Source organism: Myripristis murdjan, chromosome 8, assembly GCF_902150065.1.
Source record: "Myripristis murdjan chromosome 8, fMyrMur1.1, whole genome shotgun sequence".
Lineage (NCBI taxonomy): Eukaryota > Metazoa > Chordata > Actinopteri > Holocentriformes > Holocentridae > Myripristis > Myripristis murdjan.
In genome coordinates this window covers 31401114-31426583 of record NC_043987.1, presented here as the reverse complement: position 1 = coordinate 31426583, position 25470 = coordinate 31401114, and the positions used below count along the sequence as shown (strand labels likewise).

At 41.7% G+C, this 25470-nt stretch overlaps 1 protein-coding gene across 1 annotated transcript in view; it reads right to left on the bottom strand.

The window, feature by feature from the left end:
• Positions 1–2195: 2195 nt before the first annotated feature.
• LOC115363691 (GTPase IMAP family member 4-like) overlaps positions 2196–25470 on the bottom strand; it is a 55002-nt gene continuing 31727 nt past the window's right edge. Inside the window, exons 2-4 of the mRNA XM_030057969.1 lie at positions 21012–21535; positions 3369–3425; positions 2196–2294 (exon numbers count right to left, since the gene is read on the bottom strand). Coding sequence (XP_029913829.1) covers positions 2196–2294; positions 3369–3425; positions 21012–21535 — 680 coding nt within the window. The remainder of the gene's footprint in view (positions 2295–3368; positions 3426–21011; positions 21536–25470) is intronic.

Genomic DNA, 25470 nt, shown 5'->3' with positions numbered 1-25470 from the left:
GGTGGAGCCACATGTGTCCAAGTGGACGTGTCACAAGGTTGTACTGATTGAGTAAAATCCCCGGGTCACACCACACACACACAAGAGGCAGAGGTGGAACTATGTGTAAACTAATTTATTGACAAGGTAGATTGGGCAAATAAAATATTAAAAATAAAAATATAGCACAGCTGCTGGCTTATGATAAAACAATAAAACGTGCTGGCGTAAGTGTCCAATTAAAACAGTCTTTCCTCTAAACAGTCTATATGAGTAATATACTCAATCCATTTCGGCGGCGTCCCGGTATCAGTCCGACCGTGTGCGTGGTGAGGCTCCGTCGGGGTGTGCATTGAAGCTGCCTGGGCGCGCTCTCGTAACAGCCCAAACTTTAGGGGTTAAATAGCGGATAGCGGGTGGTCAGGACCACCCGCTATCCGCTATCCCTAAAGTGTGTGCGCAAGATAGCAACTTTAGGGATAGCGCATGAAACACGCCCACGGACACACCTCCAGGCACAAATGATGGAGTCGGCATAACGGATAGCGGGTAGCGTGGGCGCAAGATACCGTTTAGGGATAACGGAAGTTCCTAAATCCGCAATTTGCGGGTCGCGGGTAGTGGCAGCGGATAGCGGGTGGCACAAGATAGGGCCCTCTGTCTATTGACACACTCCAGCTGCCAGCCCCTCCCCCCACACACACAGACCCACTGAGAGACCTCAGAGGGAGCAGAAACAGCTCTCAAACTACATCAACTTAAAACACTGGAAAAAATGGACCGTTCCTGACGGGCACGAGGGGGACGCGGGGCACGGGTGCGAGGGCCTGTCCAATGCTGCTTGCAGCTTTAATTTTTTTTTTTTTTTTTTTTGGTGGCTGGTTTTTGATATAAAGTCAGTTGGAAAACTTTGCTCATACCGGACGCGGCACAGAGTCAGTCTTAACACACACCACTTACACACACATTAGCTGAACGCACAAAGTACATTATTATTTTTTGTTTATTTTGGCTGCATGCACTTAGTGTCTGACACTTTCTCACTGTAGTTCATAAAAAATAAATATAGTTGTTGTATAAATATTACAAATTAAGCTTTATCTATCTATCTGTCTATATAGATAGATAGATAGATAGATAGATAAAGATATATCTCTCTCGTACTTCATAATTGCCTACTGCATGTGTTGTATTCATTGATGCACTTAAGAATATTCATGTTGTGTGTTTATACAAAAACGTGTTCTGTAAATAGTTCTATTGTACAAGCTAAATTCTGAGGCTGTTCTGTAAATAGTTTTCTAATAAACAATAAATATAGCAACTTCTGATCAACCCGTATCAATTTCAGACTTAAAATAACATACCGGTTAAGCCCCACCCATTTCCGGCCAAGTCACTCCAACTTCTGGTGTAAGCCCCACCCACTTCCAGTTTAAGCCCCACCCGCTCCCAGTACGGATGCAGATACGGATAATGTAGATGGTTGAACAGATACAGATACAGATAGTGGTGTACTCGCTCCTCCCAGCCAGCAGTTCCTGTCCTGCACAAATAAAAACTGAACTGGTGTTCTGATTAAATTGCTCCACTCTGACGTGACAATAATTGAAAAAAAATGAAAAACAGTTTTAATCCCCGGCCAAATCACTTTTCTTTTTTACTTGGGAGAAGTCCCTGTTTGATGATGTTTTCACGATGATGACAATTGAAAAAAAAAAAAAAAAAACATTAGTCAAAAGACATATTTGAGGTCACCATCACTCAAACATGCAGCACTGAGGTCAGGCCGTTGCGTCGTGACACAAAAACAAAGTAGTTCCACCAGTTAGAAATTAAGGTGGCTGGAAAAGATGTGTGTGTTAACAAAGTTGTGTTGTTGTGCATCTTGCAAACCTTTTTTTTGTGTGTGTGTGTTGCTGCTCCAAACCTTCTGTTTGCTTGCGATGCTTCACTTACATTCATCTTGGAGCTGCACACTCCTGACTCATAGTTCTTGGCAATATATCAATATTATATCCATATTGTGACATGAGACTGGATATGGTGGGGTGTTTTGGCTGGAACTGTCAATCCATATCACTGTTCTGGAGCCGCATAGCGACCTCTAGTGGACAAAACATTCTCTTCATACAGTAAGATCAGGGTTGTTGGTGTCTACTGGAAGAACTCTTTGGAAGTTTTCTTTAGTTTTGATCTTTGCGCTCGGCACTGCTTTAGGGCCCATAATGTTCTCCCAGAGTGTCAGTCAGCTCGGCCTCGTCCTCCTCACTGCCCACAGTGGCCAGGTCTGTGTACGTCTGCCTGCAGGAGCTCTGGGGTCAGTCCAGGTCTTCAGTCCTGCCACAAAGTGATACCGACGAGGAAAACACAACGGGAGGGTGCACAGCCCTGAGACCACAATCAAAACATGTCATCTGATGTTTTTAGTGAACTCAAATACAAAGACTAAGACACAAAGAAAATGTGTGAATACTGACTAACTGCAGTTACTCCTTAAGTATAAGAATTATTACTTAAATATGAAACATGCAAAAAAGATGCTCTGAATTGAATACGACCATGATGATAAATGCACCTGTCTGAGAATATCACCATCTCAACCTGGCTGGTGGTTGGGATGTTGGTGTTCAGCTCAGTGGCTTGGAATCGAATAAAACTATTTGTGTTGGTGGAGCAGAAAATTTATTCAATAAATAAATTAATTAATTAATCAAAATCTGTTGTCAAATACTACCATCAACTGATAAACAAAATTGTTGTATAAAACTGCAATAGGCTGTGGGCATGCTGTGATAATGTAAAATAGATAGATAGATAGATAGACTGGTAGATGATTACTCTTACCTTTAGATAGTTACATATTTTACAGATAACAAAAAGTGAACAACTCCAAAGTTCAAGACATTTATTGCAGGTTTATTTGCAAACTCAACTTTTCCTCTGCTTGAATAAAGATGCAGATGTAGCTTCGGCCATTTAATGAAGTTTTGAGTTTCTCCTTTCAGTTTAAAACTATTCCTACAATCTTTAACGACTGTAAGAAGCGTGCTTAGTGGAACACAGCTTTTGGGTTCATTTATGACTTTTAGGCAAACTTTACCAATGTTACTTGAAAGATTTTCATTACAAAGTGATGCGTGTCATCATGCCACATATGAAAATTGTGAATTATTGAAAGATGTGTAAGTAATTTATTCTATCAACCCTTAACTATTAGCCGCACGGACTCATTCAAGCAGTCCCATCCATCTTCCTAAGACGAATATGAAGCCAAACATGAATATTCCTGCCACCAACTTCAAATGTTTACTTTTCTGCACAGCCCAAAACAACCGATTCACCCTGGAGATCAGTGCAGACACCTTTGACCAGAGACCGCTTCTTACATAACACAAGTTTCCTCCCTGACTGATGGACTCTATTTTGTTCAGCAGCTCTCTGACCTGATCAGTGTTTCCTGACACTTTGTTGTCCAACACATGATATCGGCTGTCACATTTCTGAACCAGCGTCTGCAGGTTTTCATCCTCTCTAACAAACTGATCTATGTCGGTGTCTCCCAGTCTGTCTCCGTACGTGAAGAGCACGATGGTGTGACTTCTGACTGCAGGACACAGCATCTTCTCCAGGGTCTCAAGGCCTTTCTGCTCTTGCTGGGTGAAACGTCCGAGCTGCAGGGTAAGGAGGAAAGCGTGGGGACCCGGAGCGCTCAGCTGCAGGGCTTCTTCCAGCTGGGCCTTCACTTACTCTTCAGAGAGCTGGCTACTGAAGAGCCCAGGGGTGTCAACCACGGTGACTCTGCGGCCCAACACATCCCCTCCTCTCCTCTCACTTTTCAGCGTCAGCTCTTTGAAACTCAAACCAGAGACAAACTCCTCCCTTCCCAGGATGGTGTTTCCTGCTGCGCTCTTCCCCACTCTTTCCTGACCAACCAGCACCACCCTCAGGGCAGAGCTGAGGCCAGAGCCTGAAAACAAGACAGTTTATATGGAAATGAGTTTGTGACAGTAAACTGACAAGTGAAGGAAACAGTCATTGTTAGAAAAATATTCTAAAGTGCATTTTGATCCCATAAATTGTGTATTGTACAATAATGGGCATGGCACACATTATCTATTGAAATATAGTATTTATTAATACAGTGATCACAAGAGTACACTGAATACATTGGAATACATAAATCAAAATTTTCCCACCACCCAATCAGATTTACTTGTTTTGCCACTGAAATGATTTTATCTGTGAAAATTTAATTCCAGTCATACAAAGCTTCCAGGAGATTTCAGAAGAAAGAGTTAAATATCATAAATATCATCAATCATATATCCTATGTAATGATAATATATCATCTAAATGCCAAACAGGTTTATTATAATTTCCATGGACTGTGATGTCAATGTTGTTGAAGTCAACAGGCTGAAAAAAATCTTACAGATCGCATGAGAGAGTCCATCATACACACCTCCTTGAGGAGTGACAGTTGTTTCCAACATACATTATACAGCAAGCATGTAATTTTACATATTTAAAATAATCCATTAGTCATGAATAGTCCATCATTACCAGGTGATTTCCTTGTGATGATAGACATGATTTAAAAAAGGAATCACTAAACAGATCCATTTGCCAAATGTATATTTGTGAAAAGTACATCAAAACACCACCCAAACTGCTCTATGTATGAACAAACTGTCAGTTATCATTATTAATTATTATTTTTTTAATATGAAAATGCCCATATCATAATGTCATAACACAAATATCACATTTTCAGCAATGATTTTCCTGTATTTCTTCATTTTCAAATATTGGCCTAATTTGCAACGCATGACACTGGATATATTTACAATGCACTGTATGATGCAGTGTAGTGGGTAGTGCTGCCCCTGCTGCACTTCCCACTACACCTCCCACTGGACCAGCAATAGCTGCTCCCGCTGCAGCTCCCATGCCAGCTGCACCTAGCGCAGATGGAATCCACTTCTTAATGAAGGAATAGTTTTCCTCAGCCTTTTTTCTTACTTCTTTGAGTGTCAGATTGGGGTAATTTTTCGTAACTCTTATCATTTCTTCTCTCATGGCTGCCTCAGCCTCTTGGAGCATTTCATTGGTGTAGTGGCTTCCTCCATTTCTCTGTACCATTTTTTTTTATCTTCTGCAGCAGCTCAGCAACTTGAGATGGATCCTCGCTGTTGTTGTTGAAAACATGAAATCCTCCATGGCATTTCTGGAGGAAGTGGTTGAGATTTTGATTTTCACCAGTTTTTTCTTCTATAGAGCCTCCTTCAGCTTCCAGATCATCTCCATGGGTGAACAGGACCATAGTGTAACCTTCTGCCTTTTTGCCAAAGATTCCCTGAATGTTTTCCACTGTTTTCTGTTCTTCTGGTGTGAATCTGCCCAGCTGGAGCACAACCAGGAACACATGAGGACCAGGAGCAGCAAGTGAGATGCATCTTATGACCTCTTTCAGCACCTCATCTTGTTTAGTTTTGTCAAACCAATCAGAGTGGCCCTTTGGATTTGTGGAGGGAAACAGACCTGGAGTATCAATAACAGCCAGAGACTGGCCATCAAACTCTCCTTTTTCCTTTTTAGTAACTTCTGTCACTGCAGAAAAGGACAGCACAGAGGGAAAAGCTTTTCTCCTCAAGATGGTGTTTCCAGTTGCACTTTTCCCAACTCCAGTCTTCCCAGTGAGCACAATCCGTAGTTCTTGTTGTTCTGTAGAAGAATTTTACAAGGACATTATTGATAGATAGATAGATAGATAGATAGATAGATAGATAGATACTTTATTCATCCTGCAGGAAATTCACATTTTTTTCAGCAGTATCCACAGATTACAGATTAAGTAAATAAAAGAAACAGAAATAAAGAATAAGATCTAAGTACAACAGAATAAGATCTGAGTACAACAGAATAACCTAAGTACAACCCAGTGTGCAAAAAGCAATGTGCAACAAAAAAAACAGAAAAAACCGTGTGCATGGGTGTATAAAATGTGCATAGAGGTAGGTCAATGTGCAAATTTAGAAGAAATATACAGTATACACATGATAAACAGCAGTAAGCAATATAAACACTATAAACAAGGATTATAAAAAGATTGGAATATGAACAATTTCAACAGAAGTATTAACAGTTAAACAGAAGTAATAACAATTAAACAGCAGTGGAAAATAACCTAACCTGAAGAACACACGCTCCGACTGAGGTTCAGAGTTAGTGTGAAACCATGAGACCAAGACCGTCGACAGAACCTGACGCCCGGTACTGGGAATTCAGGAACTGTCAGACTTGATCCAGCCTCATGGAATCACCCCTTCCCCTCCAGTCTTTACGTGTTATTTACCAGTAATGCAGAGTGTGTATAATGAGTTATTTCCTCCGGGTGGAGTTAAAAAGCCGCATGGCGTGGGGGAGGAATGATTTCCTCAGTCTGTCGGTGGAGCAGGACAGTGACAGTAGCCTGTCACTGAAGCTGCTCCTCTGCCTGGTGGTGGCGCTGTGCAGTGGATGCAGTGGATTGTTCATGATTGACAGGAGCCTGCTCAGCGCCCGTTGCTCTGCCACAGATGTCAGGCTCTCAAGTTGTGTGCCCACAACAGAGCCCGCTTTCCTCACCAGTTTGTCCAGTCGTGAGGCGTCCCTCTTCTTGATGCTGCCTCCCCAGCACACCACCGCATAGAAGAGGGCGCTCGCCACAACAGACTGGTAGAACATCAGCAGCAGTTTTTTGCAGATGTTGAAGGACGTCAGCCTCCTGAAGAAGTACAGTCGGCTCTGTCCTTTCCTGCACAGAGCCTGTGGTAAGATGTGGTAAGAACTGCCTCAGGCTTGACATCCACATTCAAATATGCATCATCAACCTGCCAACACTGTCTTTTAATTCATGCAAAACCACAAATGTGGTATAATCTCACAGCCTGAGGCAGATTGTAACGCTGCAAGTACTACCTCCAAACGTTTTCTCTTGTCCTCCACATTTCAGAGGTGTGACTGGGGAACAAGACATTAATAGTGTGTTTACATTACTGCTGCTCTTCTGCAAGTCTGGGTACTTTTTTTTATTCCATTAGAAGAATAAATAATAATAATAAAAAAAATAAATAAATAAATAAAAAATACAGCAAACGCATTTCCTGTTTTTGGAAAGGAAAACTTGGCTAATATCTCTCCATATGGGATGTTTGGGGTGATCAGTCACATTATTACATCAGTTTTTAGTGTATGTATGATATATTTGTATTGAGAATTATATGCATTAATCTGTATTCAAGTGATAAAAGCCACATGTAAGTACTAAATATAGAGTAGGGTCACTATATAAAATAAAATAAAATTTATCTGTGTGTGTGTGTGTGTGTGTGTGTGTGTGTGTGTGTGTGTGTGTGTGTGTGTGTGAGACACACACTGGGTCGGGTTGCAGTGTTCAGTGTGATCTGTCCGAGACGCCGCTGTCATGTTGAGTCGGCTTCTGACTGACACAATATTAATAAGGTTACTTGGTAGTTAAGTCGTCGACTAAAGAGAGATCCTAACCGGAAGAAAACATTTGAAGACATAACCCTACTACTATTAATAATAATAATAACAATAATAATAGTGAACAGCATTTTTTTTTAACAAGCAAGAATGTTAACATGTTTTCAGTTGAGATATAGAGCAGTGACTCGGCCCTGCTGATATTCTTGCACAGGCCTTTCCACGACTCAAGCAACTTCACCACAAACTACTGCGACAGAAATAGTGGTATTAGGGTTACTGGGTGTGAGACTGAAAATGGTCTGATGAGACAGAAACATCATATTTTTTATTTAGTACCATAATAAACCCCTCCCCTCTTCCCATCATTGCCTTTACTTAACATTGTCTGTGTAAGGTGTAACACCAAGAATTGATGGTTGCAGTTACTGGTGAAGCTAAATCTTTTTGTGACTTAAGAAAAGGACAAATTTGTGCCAAACCCAAATGACATCCTAAGCAAAAGTACAGTAAAGTTTAATATCCTCACCAGGCTGAGAGAGTTTGCTGGCCATGATTGTCTTGTTGAGGTTGAAGATCTCTGATGTCCGGTCTCAGCTGCTGCTCTGCTGCTTCTCCTTTATTTGATATCCTCCTTCTAGTTCCCTCCCCTAAATCACGAGCTCCTTGCATGATCAACATGACAACTGTGGGTGTTTTCTGGACAGATAGATCCAAACTCACTGATATATGACACTTATTTTTACTTTCAGATTTCTCAGACATTTCAGGTAAACAAGGCACACAGATGGTAAGATAAAAACTGCACATGTAAATACTAGAAGGGTCAAACTTGTCCATCAAGAAAAAAAGATTGTTTTACATTGTGTGAGTACATTGAACTTTTTCGGAAAAGAAAAAAAAATGTTAAAAAAGGAGTAACCTCAAGGTTTTGGGCCTCTGTGAAAATATAATTCTGAAAGAAAAAAAAACATGTTTATAATTACTGCAGTGTTTTTTTCTTGTAAAGTAAAACTACTTCTTCAAGTGAAATTATATAAAAAGGAAAACCAAAGGCATCATGTGCAGCTGCAGCTCTCATCCTTCCTTTCCTCCTTGTGGAAGACCTTTCCATCAGGCTGGGTGACCCAGCTCAGCTCCACGCCTTCACTCAGGCCCTGGTCCTTCAGTCTCTGACGGAGCTGACAAACACAAACACTCAGAATCAAGATGAGAATTTTTATTGTCATTATACAGGAGTACAACGAAATAAAAGGCTTAGCTTTAAAGTGCAGGCCACATAAAACATTAAAACATTCAGCGACAGCATTCAACAACATTCAACACGATAGCACAAACCTGAGGATGCGTTAAGACTTATGTAAAGTGCACGTGCATTGTGATATGCTAACTAGGGATGAGCCAGATACTCGGTTGAAACGAGTATCCGGTACGGATATAGCACTGTTGCCGAGTACGAGTATGATCCGCGTAACATGAGTCAATATCCGTGCTCGTGATGAATGAAACTCTTCATTAGGTAGCTGACTGTGTCCACGTTGTGTGATAGGCCAGTCGCACACAGTGCCCCTCCCCTACACCGTGTGCCCAGCTCACACACACACACACACACACACACACAGGGACAACCTCAGCTGTCACTCTCTCAGGTGTGACAGCTCTCGTCGCGTCTCTCTTCAGTAGCGGTCAAGTTTTTTCAGCTCGCTCTTCCCTCGGTCTGTAATCACTGATAGTCAGTAGAGTTTCTGCTGAACTTGGTTGATAGCAGACGCGCTGCTTTTGAGCAGAGTTAGGGTTAGGGGTTGGGGGTTGGGGCTGAATGCGACTGGCGTCGTGTCTCTCACTGCCAACACACCGCTTTTTTTTTTTTTTTTGGTGGCTGGTTTTTGATATAAAGTCAGTTTGAAAACTTTGCTCATACCGGACGCGGTACAGAGTCTTAACCCTTACGGAAGGAAAATATATTTACCAATATATGAAATGCAATGTATTGTTATGTATTAGAATATATTACATTTAATATGCAAACAACAATGTATAGAAATATATTATATATCTGAAAATGTCTCAGAAATAAATGGTGTAATATATAGGTGAATCATATATGTGGCATATATTTATATATTGCATCAATATATTGCAATATATGTTAATATATGGAAAAATACAGCAACAATTGCGCATTTCATATATTTGTCATATATTGCAATAAATATATAATATATGTGTTCATATATTGACTTTTATATGTATAAAAGTCCTCCATAATGTATTTACATTTATGTGATGAACACTGGGTTAATATATTTATAAATACATGATCTATGACATTCCAATTATATGGGAACATGTATTGGAAATATACGTAAAATTACAGCTGCTGCGCAGCGATGGGTGGGGTCCAGGCATTTTTAGGAAGATGCTGCTCAGTGATCAGTCACACTCACGAGCACATGATTAAGATGTTCACATTACAATGTGGATTCTGCACCAGTCGAGGTTTGAACCTGCAACCTCTGGAGCCAAAGACAGTCACTTACCTCTCTGAGCTAATTGGCAAGTAGCAGCTCAATAGCAGCTTGACAATTTGACTAAGCCACTGGTTACATCGTGTTTTCCTTAACTGAATAGATACCAAACATAGCAAAATAAAATTGCTCTGCTTGCTCAATCATGTTGTAACTAGAATATCTGCTGGAAAAAAAAAAAATTTTTTTTCATGGACTGATAATTATACTTCTACCGACTTCTCAGTCATTTTTAACTGGCACATGTTTCATTTCAGCTGGGGGTGTGTCATTCCAATTTAACATCAGCTCCGATTAATGTGGCTATGCAGCAAAAGTAAGGACAGTAAGCAGCCACATTAAGGCTGAACATAGTTATATAATCACTTTTTCAGGCTGTTATCAATTTACCTCTGAAATCAAGACAACAGTTTTCACAGATGTGTTGATTAATTAAAAGTTAATTTCAATGTACAGACGCAAACAAACTGACAAATTAATTCAATAAATGGCCCAGGAAACTCATAAAGACTAAACAAATGAATAACGATTAATAGGCTAATTAATAATTGATAACAATATATAGCCGCACATCTCCGTGGAAAATCTTACAGGTAGCCTACTGTCCGTGGTGCTGACTCCACTGAGGGACTTAATTATAGAAATTAAAATTCACGGAGGATCTTGTTTAGCTCTTGTTTACTTAAGTTGAGAAATCAGCTGTTTGCCTGGTGTTTGTCAGGTAGTCTTGTAGACATTTGACAGATTGCTCGGTCGGATCTACGCAACGTAGTCTCGTGTTATAATTTTAAAAAATCTCAAGTACCCCCTGGAGTTCCTCTAAGTAGCCTACCCCAGGCGTACGCGTACCCCCATTTGAGAAACACTGATCTAGACAGGGAGATGATGTTAATTTGTTTTTAACAATGATTGATTGGCTCCATAAGTGAAAAATTTATGTTTAAAAATGCAATTTTTACATTGACTCCAATGGTTCACATGAGAGCAAAATTCAAAATGCTGTCAAAAATTCAGTTTTTGAGATACAATTCTAAAATTTGCCACACATCATCGACCCTGACTCCAGAATTTTTTCATTTTTTTCATGAACATTGAAGATTTATTTAGCAAGACTTTGCAGGTATATGTTTACAGTAACGTTTCCAGTAAAACATTTTGATGCACTGTAGGCTTAATTTTTGATAAATCAAAAATCTGTGAACATTGTTTGTGTAGGACAGTCTGAAGATGCTCTGTAGCAGGTTTGGTGACATTTGAGCAAAAATTGTGGGAGGAGATAGGTTTAAGAAGTTTTACAGTTTTTGAAAAAAAAAAACAGAGTGATGGCTTCATAATTTTCAATAGGTTTAAATGTACAAAAGTTTCTTCTATATTGAGGCTACAGTTTGATGAAAGTTATGAAGCTGTAGCACATATGGTTGATTTGTTATGAATTTTCAAAGTTTTGAACTTTAGAGGCTTGCTATAGCGCCACCATCAGGACTACTGGCTTGAGTTTGCAGCTGAGGTAATCTGGCATGGGACTGGACCTTTGTGCAAAGTTTGGTCAGTTTTCACCCATGGGAAGTATGATTTCCTTGGAAGAAAGAAGAAGAAAGAAAGAAAGAAAGAAGACCTGGGAATACAATAGTGTCCGGTGTCCTAAGCTGCCCGGACCCTAAATATATGCCATGCGTGGTCCATGCATATGTTATGGTTGTTTATTGGAAAATATGCAATGTTAAGAAAAATCCCAATATATTCTTTTATATATTATGTTGCGATATATATACATATATGGTATATGCATATATTGCAGTATATGTGAACATATAAAGACAAACTATTGCATGTAAAAATATAGTGCCGTTTTTGGTCTTGATTGCAATATATTTTTTTATATGTATCAATATATAGACATGTATGGTCTATGCATATATTTCAATATATTGTAAAATATAAAGACTAGTTCCCATATATGGAAATGTATTATCTAATATATCACATGATATTTTCCAGTATACTGCAATATATTTTTGTATCGTAAGGGATAGCGCCACCATCAGGACTACTGGCTTGAGTTTGCAGCTGGGGTAATCTGGCATGGGACTGGACCTTTGTGCAAAGTTTGGTGAGTTTTCACCTATGGGAAGTATGATTTCCTCAGAAGAAAGAAGAAGAAAGAAAGAAAGAAAGAAAGAAAGAAAGAAAGAAAGAAAGAAGACCTGGGAATACAACAGTGTCCGGTGTCCTAAGCTGCCCGGACCCTAAATATATGCCATGTGTGGTCCATGCATATGTTATGGTTGTTTATTGGAAAATATGCAATGTTAAGAAAAATCCCAATATATTTTTTTATATATTATGTTGCGATATATATACATATATGGTATATGCATATATTGCAGTATATTTGAACATATAAAGACAAACTATTGCATGTAAAAATATAGTGCCGTTTTTATGTATCAATATATAGACATGTATGGTCTATGCATATATTTCAATATATTGTAAAATATAAAGACTAGTTCCCATATATGGAAATGTATTATCTAATATATCACATGATATTTTCCAGTATACTGCAATATATTTTTGTTTCGCAAGGGAACACACACCACTTACACACATACATTAGCTGAACGCACAAAATACATTATTATTTTTAGTTTATTTTGGCTGCATGCACTGAGAGTCTGACACTTTCTCACTGTAGTTCATAAAAAATAAATATAGTTGTTGTATAAATATTACAAATTAAGCTTTATCTATCTATCTATCTATCTATCTATATAGATATATATATAGATATAGATATAGATATAGATACACTCTCTCATACTTCATAATTGCCTACTGCATGTGTTGTATTCATTAATGCACTTAAGAATATTCATGTTGTGTGTTTATACAAAAACGTGTTCTGTAAATAGTTCTATTGTACAAGCTAAATTCTGAGGCTGTTCTGTAAATAGTTTTCTAATAAACAATAAATATAGCAACTTCTGATCAACCCATATCAATTTCAGACTTAAAATAACATACCGGTTAAGCCCCACCCATTTCCGGCCAAATCACACCAACTTCCGGTGTAAGCCCCATCCACTTCCAGTTTCAGCCCCACCCGCTCCCAGTACGGATGCGGATACGGATAATGTAGATGGTTGAACACATACAGATACAGATAGTGGTGTACTCGCTCCACCCAGCCAGCAGTTCCTGTCCTGCACAAATAAAAACTGAACTGGTGTTCTTGCTCCACTCTGACGTGACAATAATTGAAAAAAAAGAAAAACAGTTTTAATCCCCGGCGAAATCAATTTTCTTTTTTAACTTGGGAGAAGTCTCAGTTTGATGATATTTTCACGATGACGACAATTTAAAAAAACAAAAACAAAAAAAAACATTAGTCCGAAAAAGACATATTTGAGGTCACCATCATTCAAACATGCAACGCTGAGGTCAGCAATTTTTTTTTGTTTGTTTTGCTGCTCAAACCTTTTCTGTTTGCTTCACTTACATTCATCTTGGAGCTGCACACTCCTGGCTCATAGTTCTTGGCAATATATCAATATTATATCCACATTGTGACATGAGACTGGATATGGTGGGGTGTTTTGGCTGGAACTGTCAATCCATATCACTGTTCTGATGTTTCATAGCGATCTCTAGTGGACAAAATATTCTCCTCATACAGTAAGATCAGGGTTGCTGGTGTCTACTGGAAGAACTCTTTGGAAGTTTTCATTACTTTTGATCTTTGCGCTTGGCACTGCTTTAGGGCCCATAATGTTCTCCCAGAGTGTCAGTCAGCTCGGCCTCGTCCTCCTCGCTGCCTACAGTGGCCAGGTCTGTGTACGTCTGCCTGCAGGAGCTCTGGGGTCAGTCCAGGTCTTCAGTCCTGCCACAAAGTGGTACTGACGAGGAAAACACAACGGGAGGGTGCACAGCCCTGAGACCACAATCATAACATGCCATTTGATGTTTTTAGTGAACTGAAATACAAAGACTAAGACACAAAGAGAATGTGTGAATACTGCAGTTACTCCTTAAGTATAAGATTTATTACTTAAATATATGCAAAAAGTACATTTTTGGATTTTTGGATTTTCTCACAAAGGTCTCTTGACTGTAGACTGTTTCCAGGGTTTTTCCTGCCTTATAATTGCTTAGGTGCACCGCCTAGACGTTTTCACCGACCGCCTAGATCAAATGAACGAGGAAAGGGGGAAAAAAACGCACACCGACATATTCAATCTGCGGCTCCTTTAGGAATCTGTTGTTGATGCTAACTTGGATTGTCCGGAGGGAGTTAGGCGGGTACTGGGCCGTACGTCATGAAATACTGACAACGGAATTAACCAGTCACTGCAGCGAATAGTTTCTGCGTGAACGCTGAGAGGATGGGTTTCAGCCGTAACACATCCGCTGTAGGCTAGGCGGTGGTGGAGTGTATGAATCGCCTTGCGTGAAAAACACAAGCGCTCGCAAATACCAGTGATACAATGGCAACATAGCGACTTTCCAACCTCCCCCAAGTGACTAAATCCCCTAACATTAATCAGAGACGTATTTGTGTAATTATTGTGTTCGTTTTTATACTGCTATGCCGTGCGCTGGCTGCCTTCCCATCTCTCCTTCGTTCCACTTGCTGTTCGCTTCGCTTTTCACACACAAGCACCCAGCCGCCCCGCGCAGTTGACAGAAGTTGTGATTTTGATTTGATAATCATTTATTGTCCAGCCGTTTTGTATTAATATTTCCTGCTACTGTTTGTGTTTGTACTTATTTTGTCAGTATCTTAGATCTTGCCATTTATGTTTGTGTGTGGAGACATTTGAGAAAATAATCAATCAGTTAATCAATATCTGCGTTTGCCAATTAACTGCCTTTTATCAAAATGCAGTTTGTTAAACACTCTGAAATTGTTATACTAGCTTCTTGATTTCTCTCAAAGAGTGCGCCAGATTGATGCATTTCAATTCCATATATTCAAAATTTTCGGCCGGGGAGGCACCCCCGCACCCCCCACCGCCGAAGACCTAAAATTGGCCAGTGAAAAACTTGGTTTCTATCTGTCTGAAAGTTTGCCTGCATAGACACCTCTTTGGATCGCACGTTGACAGTTCTGATAAACAGCTACCAAATGCGAATGCATACACTTGGAATGAAGTCCAAATCTTTTATTTTCTTAATTTTTCATTGAATACTAAGAGAAAAGGCCACACCCGGACATGAAACTGCTTTTCATTCAAGTGTCTGATTGCATTTGAGCCTCTGAAAATGGGGTGACAGTGAATAAAAGTGGCTGTAATTCCTAAACAGTTAATGCCATATTTTTGTTCAACCCCTTAAATCAAAGCTGAAAGTCTTGATTACTCCATTTCAAATCCACTATCATGGTGTACAAGGGCAAAACTATGGATATTGTGTCACTGTCCAAATACTTATGGACCTAACTGTATGTGACTGGTAGGCTGGAACTGAGTTGCCCTACAGGGTTAAATAAAGTTGTTTTAATTGAATTGAACTGAATTGAGTATGACAATGATGATAAATGCACCTGTTTTCGTAGGTGATACCTTCCTGCCCGAGAATATCACCATCTCAACCTGGCTGGTGGTTGGGATGTTGGTGTTCAGCTCAGTGGCTTGAAATCGAATGAAACTATTTGTGTTGGTGGAGCAGAAAATTTATTGAATAAATAAATTAATAAATCATAATCTGTTGTCACATACTACCATCAGCTGATAAGCAAAATTGTTGTATAAAACTGCAATAGGCTATAAAAGCTTGATCACTTTCAAGGGCATGCTGTGATAATGTACAATAGATAGATAGATAGATAGACGGGTAGATGATTATTTTTACTTTTAGATATTTACATATTTTACAGATAGCAAAAAGTGAACAACTCCAAAGTTCAAGACATTTATTGCAGGTTTATTTGCAAACTCAGCTTTTCCTCTGCTTGAATAAAGATGCAGATGTAGCTTCGGCCATTTGATGGAAGTTTTTAGTTTCTCCTTTTAGTTTAAAACTATTCCTACAATTTTTAACGACTGTAAGAAGCATGCTTAGTGGAACACAGCTTTTGGGTTAATTCATGACTTTTAGGCAAACTTTACCAATAAATACCAATGTTACTTGAAAGATTTTCATTACAAAGATATGTGCATCATCATGCCACATATGAAGATTGTGAATTATTGAAAAATTAGCAGCACTGACTCATTCAAGTAATCCCATCCATTTTCCTAAGACGAATATGGAGCCACACATGAATATTCTTGCCATCAGCGTCAAATATGTACTTTTCTACACAGGCCAAAACAGCTGATTCACCCTGTGAATTTCTTAGTGAAAAGTAAAATCAAAGTTGAGATTTTTACATTTATCATCTACAAACTAAAAACATGACCTATAATAATAATAATAATAATAACCACTACTTCTTACAAAGCAAGTCGAGTCAGTCGGGTGAAATTCAGCAGCAGGACGAAAACCAAAGTCTGCAGGACATCAACCCACCTGTCCCTGAGGAAGAGGTGGAGTCAAGCATAGCAGAGCCCCGTGAGCCCAGCCTACCATAGCCTGCAACCGAGACTAAGATGCAGGGGCGAAAGCCGTTAATTAGGTGGCCAAAATCCTGGGAGAGAAAGGAGTGGGAATCAGTCAACACAGACATTAGCAAACTCCTGGAACAACTGAAGGGAACTGCAGTTAAGAAGCTGGAGAGAATGGGAGAACTGATTTACAACTACGGTGCTGAGCGCTTTGGAACTGCAGAGAAGAGGAAGAAAACACCAACCATGTTAACAAAGTCCAGAAGACAGCACGAAATTGAGCGACTGGTCAAGGAGAGAAGACAGCTGAAGAAACAATGGAGGAAGGCCCCAGAGGAAGAGAAGGAGGGAATAAACCTGCTGCAGAAAGAAATCAAGAACCATCTGTCAGTCCTTAGGAGAGCTGAGAATCTGAGGAGGCGGCTTAGAAAGAAGGAGCAGACGAGATCAAACTTCTTCAAAGACCCCTTCAAGTTCGTAAAGAGTCTTTTCACAAAGGAGAAAAGTGGCAAACTGGCAACTTTAAGAAAAGAGCTCGAAGCCCCCCCTAAAAAAAAACCACACTGACAGTTGGTGGTGCCAACGGATCACACTTCCACCTGATATGCCACCAATACATTCCCCAGAACATCAGCTAGACTTCAGCCCTCCCAAGTGGAGTGCGCTGGGCAAGAGCTGCATCCTCCCCTGGGCCCATTGGAGTCCCATACAGGCTTTATAAAAACGCATCAGACGTACTACGTTCTCTCTGGAGGCTGATGAAGGTGGTGTGGCAGAAACAAGCAATACCAACAGCTTGGAGGAGGGCAGGAGGCGTCCTAATCCCAAAGGAAAAGGACTGATGATATCAGCCAGTTTCGCCGCATCAGTCTCTTGAACGTTGAAGGTAAAATCTTCTTCAGTGTTGTGGCTCATAGGCTGGCTGCCTACCTGGAGAAGAACCGCTACATTGACACATCGGTGCAGAAGGCAGGGATTCCAGGCTTTTCTGGTTGTTTGGAGCACGCAAATATGATATGGCATCAAATCCAAGCCGCCAAAAAGGATGGAAGAGACCTCCACGTTGTGTTCCTGGACCTCACCGACGCTTTTGGTTCAGTTCCTCACAATCTTCTCTGGGCTGCTTTTAACTTCTTCAGAGTCCCAGAGGCTATCACCGCCCTCGTCAAAGCCTACTTTCAGGACCTGTAATTATGCTTGACAACGGAGGAGTACACCACAGCATGGAAACGTCTGGAAATAGGTATCATGGCAGGCTGCACTACCTCCCCGCTAGCCTTCACCATGGCCATGGATGTCATCATCCGAGCCTCTCGGTGGGTGGTAGGAGGAGAGCAACTCAAACCTGGTCTTCTTCTGCCTCCCATCAGAGCGTACATGGATGATATGACCACACTCACCACAACCAAGGCATGCACCAGACGACTGCTGAAGAAGCTGCAGGAGAACATCGAGTGGGCCCGGGTGAAAATAAAACCAAGCAAGTCCAGGAGTATATCAGTGGTCAAAGGGAAGCTCTCAGAGCAGCGCTTCTACATTGGTGGGGAGCCCATACCAACAGTGACAGAGAAGCCAGTTAAGAGTCTTGGGCGCTGGTACGATGCCACCCTCAAGGACAGAGATCAAGTGGACCAGCTCAGGCAGGACACCATCAGCGGCCTTGAGAGTATCAACAAGTCCCTGCTCCCTGGCAGGTTGAAGCTTTGGTGCCTTTAATTCGGTCTCCTACCCCGGCTGATGTGGCCTCTGACCATCTATGAGGTCCCAATCTCAAAGGTTGACAAACTGGAGAGGTTGATCAGCTCATTTGCAAAAACATGGCTGGGTCTCCCCAGATGCTTTAGCAACATTGGGCTGTATGGAAAAGGCATGCTGGAGCTTCCTGTGTCAAGTCTTGCAGAAGAGTTCAAGTGCTCCAAAGTAAGGCTGGAAATGACACTGACGGAATCCCATGACCCATGTGTAGCCCAGACTGCTCCTATCCTTGTAACTGGAAGGAAATGGACCCCATCGGCAGCTACACAGCAGGCAAAGTCATCCCTCAAGCACCGGGACATCGTTGGCCACGTGCAACAGGGGAGAGGAGGCCTTGGCCTTGGAGAAAGCAGACCGTCCTGGTGCAAGGCGACTCCAACACAGTGTCAAGGCCTTGTCGTCGAGGAAGTGCACCGGCAAGAGCAGGCTGCGAGGTGCGCAAGGGCTGTCTCCCAAGCAAGGCAAGGTCAGTGGATGAGATGGGAGGGAGTTGAAAAGAGGAAACTCTCTTGGAGGGAGCTGTGGGGCATGGAAGCACTTGAAACCAGCTTTCTCTTATGTGCCACTTATGATGTCCTGCCATCTCCCAGTAATCTCAACCAGTGGTACAGAGAAGACCCTACGTGCCCCCTCTGCCCATCTCCAGCAAATCTGAAGCACATCCTGGTAGGCTGCAAGGTAAGTCTGACGCAAGGCCGCTACACCTGGTGGCACAACCAGGTGTTGAAGAGCCTGGCAGCTACACTGGAGACCAGACGGACGCACATCAATGCCCTACCCCCTCTATCATCATCCCACACTGCACCAGCCAGAGAGTTCGTCCGTGAAGGTGGAAAGCAAACAAAACCCAGAGTCAATGTAACAGCAGACTATGGCCAGCTGGGAGGGGCACGAGACTGGAGGTTGGTGGCGGATCTGAATCAGAGGCTCTGCTTCCCATCTGAGATCGTCACTACTAACCTCAGACCAGACCTCGTGCTTTGGTCCTCCTCACTTCACAATGTCTACATCATAGAACTTACTGTGCCCTGGGAGGATGCTGTGGAGGAGGCTTATGAACGCAAGAGCCTGAAGTATGCTGAACTGGCGGCGGACGCTGAACAACACGGCTGGAAAGCCAAGGTCTGCCCGGTAGAGGTTGGCTGCAGAGGCTTTGTGGGAAAGTCAACCACCAGGCTGCTTAGGGACATGGGAGTCCGAGGCCAGGCCCAACGCCAAGCCATCAAAGCCCTGTCAAGTGCAGCTGAACAGGCAAGTCGGTGGCTCTGGCTGAAGAGGAAAGACACCTCCTGGGCCCCAGATAACACAGGCGCGTGAAAAGGGCTAGAAGCTGAGGGGGGCACGCCTGGGGCGCCAGGTGTTGCCGATGAGCCCTCTGGAGGTGTTGTGGGCCTATCATCATCGAAACACCGGTGAAGGAAGGTGAAACTTGTAACCCTCCCCCACCCCGCACACAGCACCACAGCTCCTACCCCCACTGGCGCCAGGAGAGGGCTGGTGCCAGTTCATCACGGGTGTCACTCTCATCTCTCTCTCTGTTTCTCTCTGTTTCTCTCTCTCTCTCGCTCTCTCTCTCCCTCCCAGCTTTCCTTCCACCTTTCGGAGGTGGTGGGGGGGCGGGGGAACAGATGCCTACCTGGTGTCAGGGGTGGTGAGTGGCAGACACTTCACCACATTCCTCTCCTATCCTCTATCCCTTCACCCCACACAGGACCATCTCCCAATCATCTCGAGTGCGTGAATCAACAAGAGATTGTATCACCTAGTCCTAAAACAGATCTGAATAATAATAATACATTTTATTTATAAGCGCCTTTAAAAAACACTCAAGGACACTTTATAAAAGATGAAACAAACAATAAAAACACAGGTAAAAGACTATATAAAATACAATGGAAACAGTGCAATTACAGAGTATGCAGTTTTAAACACATGAGTTTTGAGTCTAGATTATGATAGATCAGGTTAATAGATAGGTAACTCTAAAATGTGTTGAATAGTTAGTTAATAATTAACTTAAAATCTTCATCTGTAATTTAATCCAAGGGATTGCTTTAAAATTACTCTATTACTTTAAGATTGCTTACATATTTGAAGTGTAAAGTCACAGATAAGAGCAAGTGAAATGTTTAGGAAATGAATCTTAGGTTTGCATGAATACAAATACATATTTTAATCACTTCCAAAATTTATTGGCAAAAAGTCATCATTGCTCCGTCAATCAAAGCAGTTTTTTTTTTTTTTTTTTTTTTTTTTAACAGATTTTTATTTAAGCAGACTCAATTTTACTTCAGACATTTCAATAGATAATGATGTAACCCATCTCCACCTCAACCCTTCATTAAAATAACATTTTCCTTAATGATGATTCATTCACATAATCCTCTCTATTTTTTCCAGAAGAATTTGTATCCCAACACACAAAAACCTGCTCCTGCTGCAAATATCAGAGTTTTCCTGCTGCTGAAGGCTCCTCCTGTTCTCACTCTTTCCCAGAAATCCTCACCCACTTCTCTCTCCATTTCGCCTGATGCTGTGATAGACCAACTTAATATTATCAATGTGCCTCCCACAAGAAACAGCAGCAACCTACACATAGCTCCAACATCTGATTCATCCCAGACATCGGTGCAGGCTGAGTAGCACTTCTTACATAACACGAGTTTCCTCTCTGACTGATGGAATCTATTTTGCCAAGCAGCTTTCTGACCTGATCAGTGTTTCCTGACATTTTGTTGTCCAACACATGATATCGCCCGCCACATTTCTGAACCAGCTTCTGTAAGTTTTCATCCTCTCTAATGAACTGATCTATGTCGGTGTCTTCCAGTCTGTCTCCGTACGTGAAGAGCACGATGGTGTGACTTCTGACTGCAGGACACAGCATCTTCTCCAGGGTATCCAGGCCTATCTGCTCTTGCTGGGTGAAGCGTCCGAGCTGCAGGGTGAGGAGGAAGGCGTGGGGACCCGGAGCGCTCAGCCGCAGGGCTTCTTCCAGCTGGGCCTTCACTTCCTCTTCAGTGAGCCGACTGCTGAAGAGCCCAGGGGTGTCAACCACGGCGACTCTGCGGCCCAACACATCACCTCCTCTCCTCTCACTTTTCAGCGTCAGCGGTTTGAAACTCAAGCCAGAGAGAAACTCCCTCCTTCCCAGGATGGTGTTTCCTGCTGCGCTCTTCCCCACTCTTTCCTGACCAACCAGCACCACCCTCAGGTCAGAGCTGAGGCCAGAGCCTGAAAACAAGACAGTTTATATGGAAATGAGTTTGTTACCGTTAACAGAAAAATGACGGAAACACAATGAAAATGCTTAGGTATTGTTAGGAAAGTACTCTGATGTGAATTTTGATCCCATAAATTGTGTATTGTACAATAATGGGCATGGCACACATTATCTATCAAAATATCAAATTTATTAATACAGTGATTACAAGAGTACACTGAATACATAAATCAAAATTTGCACACTGCTGAAATCCAGTCATGAACTGTCAGCACCCAATCAGATTTCTATTTTTTCCAAAGTGATTTTATCTGTGAAAATGTCTTACAAAATCATACAAAGCTTCCCAGGAGTTTTCAGAAGTGTAAAGCATTATATATGTTATCTATATGCCAAACATGTTTATTATAATGCTTCCAGTGACACTGACTTAGTGTTGCTGAAGTCAACAGGCTGAAAAAAATCTTACAGATCGGATTAAAGAATCCATCATACACACCTCCTTGAGGAGTGACAGTTGTTTCCAACATACATTATACAACAAGCAAGTCATTTTACATATTTAAAATAAAAGATAAGTCATGATTAATCCATGATTACCTGGTGATTTCCTTGTGATAAACATGATTTAAAAAATTAATCACTACACAGCCCCATTTGCCAAATATATCAATGTATATATTATCATTATTAACCCTATAAAGCCATTTGTATCATATATGATACACATTTTCAATTCCGTTTTTCATTTTCAGTTTAATCAATACTTGACCAAAATACTGTTGTATACCTTTGAACACTTCCCCTGTTCACCCTGGACCATACCATTGGCACTTCAAGTACATATCATATATCATACACCAGAAAGGTCATGTAATAACATATTTTTTTGATTTTTTTTATATATATATATATATACATATATGTGTGTGTGTGTGTGTGTGTGTTTTGTTATAGGACTAAATAAAGGGTTCAATTTCAAAAAATTTGAATTTTCTGCCAATTCATTCATAGTTCAGGCTTTATAGAGTTAATTAATTAATATGAAAATACACATATCATAACATCATAACACAAAAATTACATTTCAAACATGATTTTCCTATATTTCTTCAGTTTCGAGTATTAGCCTGATTTGCAATGAATGACTTACACTGAAGATATTTACAATTCACTGTAGGATGCATTTTTCAGCAACTACTTTCCTAAGTGCTGCCCCTGCCTCACCTCCCACTGCAGCTCCCATGCCAGCTCCACCTAGCACAGATCAAACCCACTTTTTAATGAAAGATTATCTTCTTCAGCCCTTTTTCTTGCTTCTTCACGTGTCAGATTGGGGTTCCTTATCATAAGTTTTCTCATTTCTTCTGTTATGGCTTCCTCAGCCTCTTGGAACATTTCACTGGTGTAGTGGCTTCCTCCATTTCTCAGCACCATAATTTTGATCCTCTCCAGCAGCTCAGCAACTTGAGATGGATCCTGGCTTCTGTTGTTGAAAACATGAAATCTTTCCTGGCATTTCTGCATGAGGTTTTTGATATGTGGAGATTGAACAATTATTTTCCCTATAAACTGTCCTTCAGCCTGCAGATCATCTCCATGGGTGAACAGGACCATAGTGTAACCTTCTGCCTTTTTGCCAAAGATTCCCTGAATGATTTCCACTGTTTTCTGTTCTTCTGTTGTGAATCTGCCCAGCTGGAGCACAACCAGGAACACATGAGGACCAGGAGCAGCAAGTGAGATGCATCTTATGACCTCTTTCAGCACCTCATCTTGTTTAGTTTCGTCACAGCAATCAGAGTGGCCCTGTGGATTTGTGGTGGGAAACAGACCTGGAGTATCAATAACAGCTAGAGACTGGCCATCAAACTGTCCATTTTCCTTTTTACTAATTTCTGTCACTGCAGAAAAGGACAGCTCAGAGTGAAAAGCTTTTCTCCTCAAGATGATGTTTCCAGCCTAATAGTAGTAGTAATAATAGTGGTAGTTGTAGTACAGTAGTAGCAAAAGTGAGAATGTTAACATGTGTTGAGTTGAGATTTCGAGCGGTGACTCGGCCCTGCTGATCTTCTTGCACAGGTGTTTCCACAACTCGGGCGACTTCACCACAAACTCCTGTGACAGAAAGACCCTGAAACCACATCCTGATGTCTTGTTTTATGTGTCAGAGCCGCTCTGTTGTGTTGTCTGAATGTTTTACAGTGCAGCGGTGAGGGTTGGTGAGGTTGTTGGATTTTCAAAGAGGCTCTACTACACTGATGGCTACAAAGAGCATGACAACAACAATATAAGAAAGGCCAGTGTATTAGTCATGGGCGCCGGAAGCGAAAAAAAAAAAAAAAAAATGTGTATGGGACAACTTAATGGCGGTCTGGGGATCCTCCCCCAGAATATTTTTGCAGTGAGCAGAAACCATTTCCTGTATTCTGGTGCATTTTAACACGTGGTTTGATACTTTTATCTAGCTATAGCAAAAGAAGAAATATGGGTACATTTTGTCATTTCCTTCAGAGGTTGGCCCCATCAGGTCACACATTTGAAAATATTCAAAGTACAGAAATTGAGCGCCCATGATCTTTTCAAAAAAGAGGGTGTATTTTATAATTATTGGGTTTACTTAATGTTGTCTTTATAGTGTGTACCAGGGAGAATTTATTATGATTTGTGAAAAGTTCTGTGCCTTGCCAAATCCAAATGACATCTAGGGCTCTAGTTTCCCGGCGCAGCGCGGGGTGGCGCAGTGAGGCGAACCCCGCGCAGAGCTAGTTTCGACCGGCGAAGCGGCAGAGGCGGACAGTGTCCAAGTTTCGCAGGCGGAGGTTCGCCGAGATGGGAGTGGCAGCGCAGCGGGGGGAGGTGTCGACAGATTCGGCTTGGCGCACTGACAGTTTCGTGCCAAAAGGCTTCGCCGAGGTGCGCCAAAAGCTCGCCGTCTGAAACCACGTCTACTTTCAGCGCAAGGCGGAGCGGGGCTGACGCAGTGGAAGTTTGGCTGGCTGGCGCACATCACCAAAACCTCACAATCAGCACAAACGGTGCCAATCTCCTTTGATCTGACATCAGCTGTGACGGGACAGTTGATATGGAGATATATGTATGTGCTGATTGTGATCGTAACATTGAATAGTGTTTTTTTCGGTATTTATTGCATCGTTCATGTGCCTGACAATTCCGGAAGCCTGCCTGTGAGGTTTTGGTGACGTGTCCGCACTGCTCGCCGGTCTCCGCTCCGCGCCTGTCTCCTGAGCTCCGCTCCGCCTGCGGCAATAGACCTCCATGTCTGCTGTGTAAACTTTCATTACGCCTTCGCGCAGCGCATTTTAAAGGCAAGGACAGGGGCTCATTTGATTGGTTACATGTGAATCGGCTGTGTCAAACCCACTCCACGCCTTCTCTCCTCCCCTCCGCCGGTAGGAGGGACGGCAGAGTACTTGCGCCACCGAGAACGGCGTGCCAAACTTGGAAAATCCGCCTGGCCACTCCCAGTTGGCGAAGCGCATTTGCGCTACGCCCCCGCCTCGCCTGGTCTGCGAAACTAGAGCCCATAAAGTTTAATATCCTTACCAGGCTGAGAAAGTCTGTTGCTCATGATCGTCTTGTTGAGGTTGAAGATCTCTGATATCCTGTCTCAGCTGCTGCTCTGCTGTTTCTCCTTTATTTGATATCCTCCTTCTAGTTCCCTCCCCTAAATCATGGGCTCCTTGCGTGATCAACATGACGACTGTGTGTGTTTTCTTATGAACCAACTCACTGATGTGTGACACTTTTACTTTCAGATTGCATTTCAGCAGGGGCGCTGGAAGCAAACAAACAAACAAACAAAAAAAAAATGTAATGAGTAGATGCCATTTACTGTAATCTGGTGCATTTTAACACATGGTTTTTATCTAGCTACAGCAAAAGAAGAAATATGGGAACATTTTGTCATTTCCTTCAGAGGTTG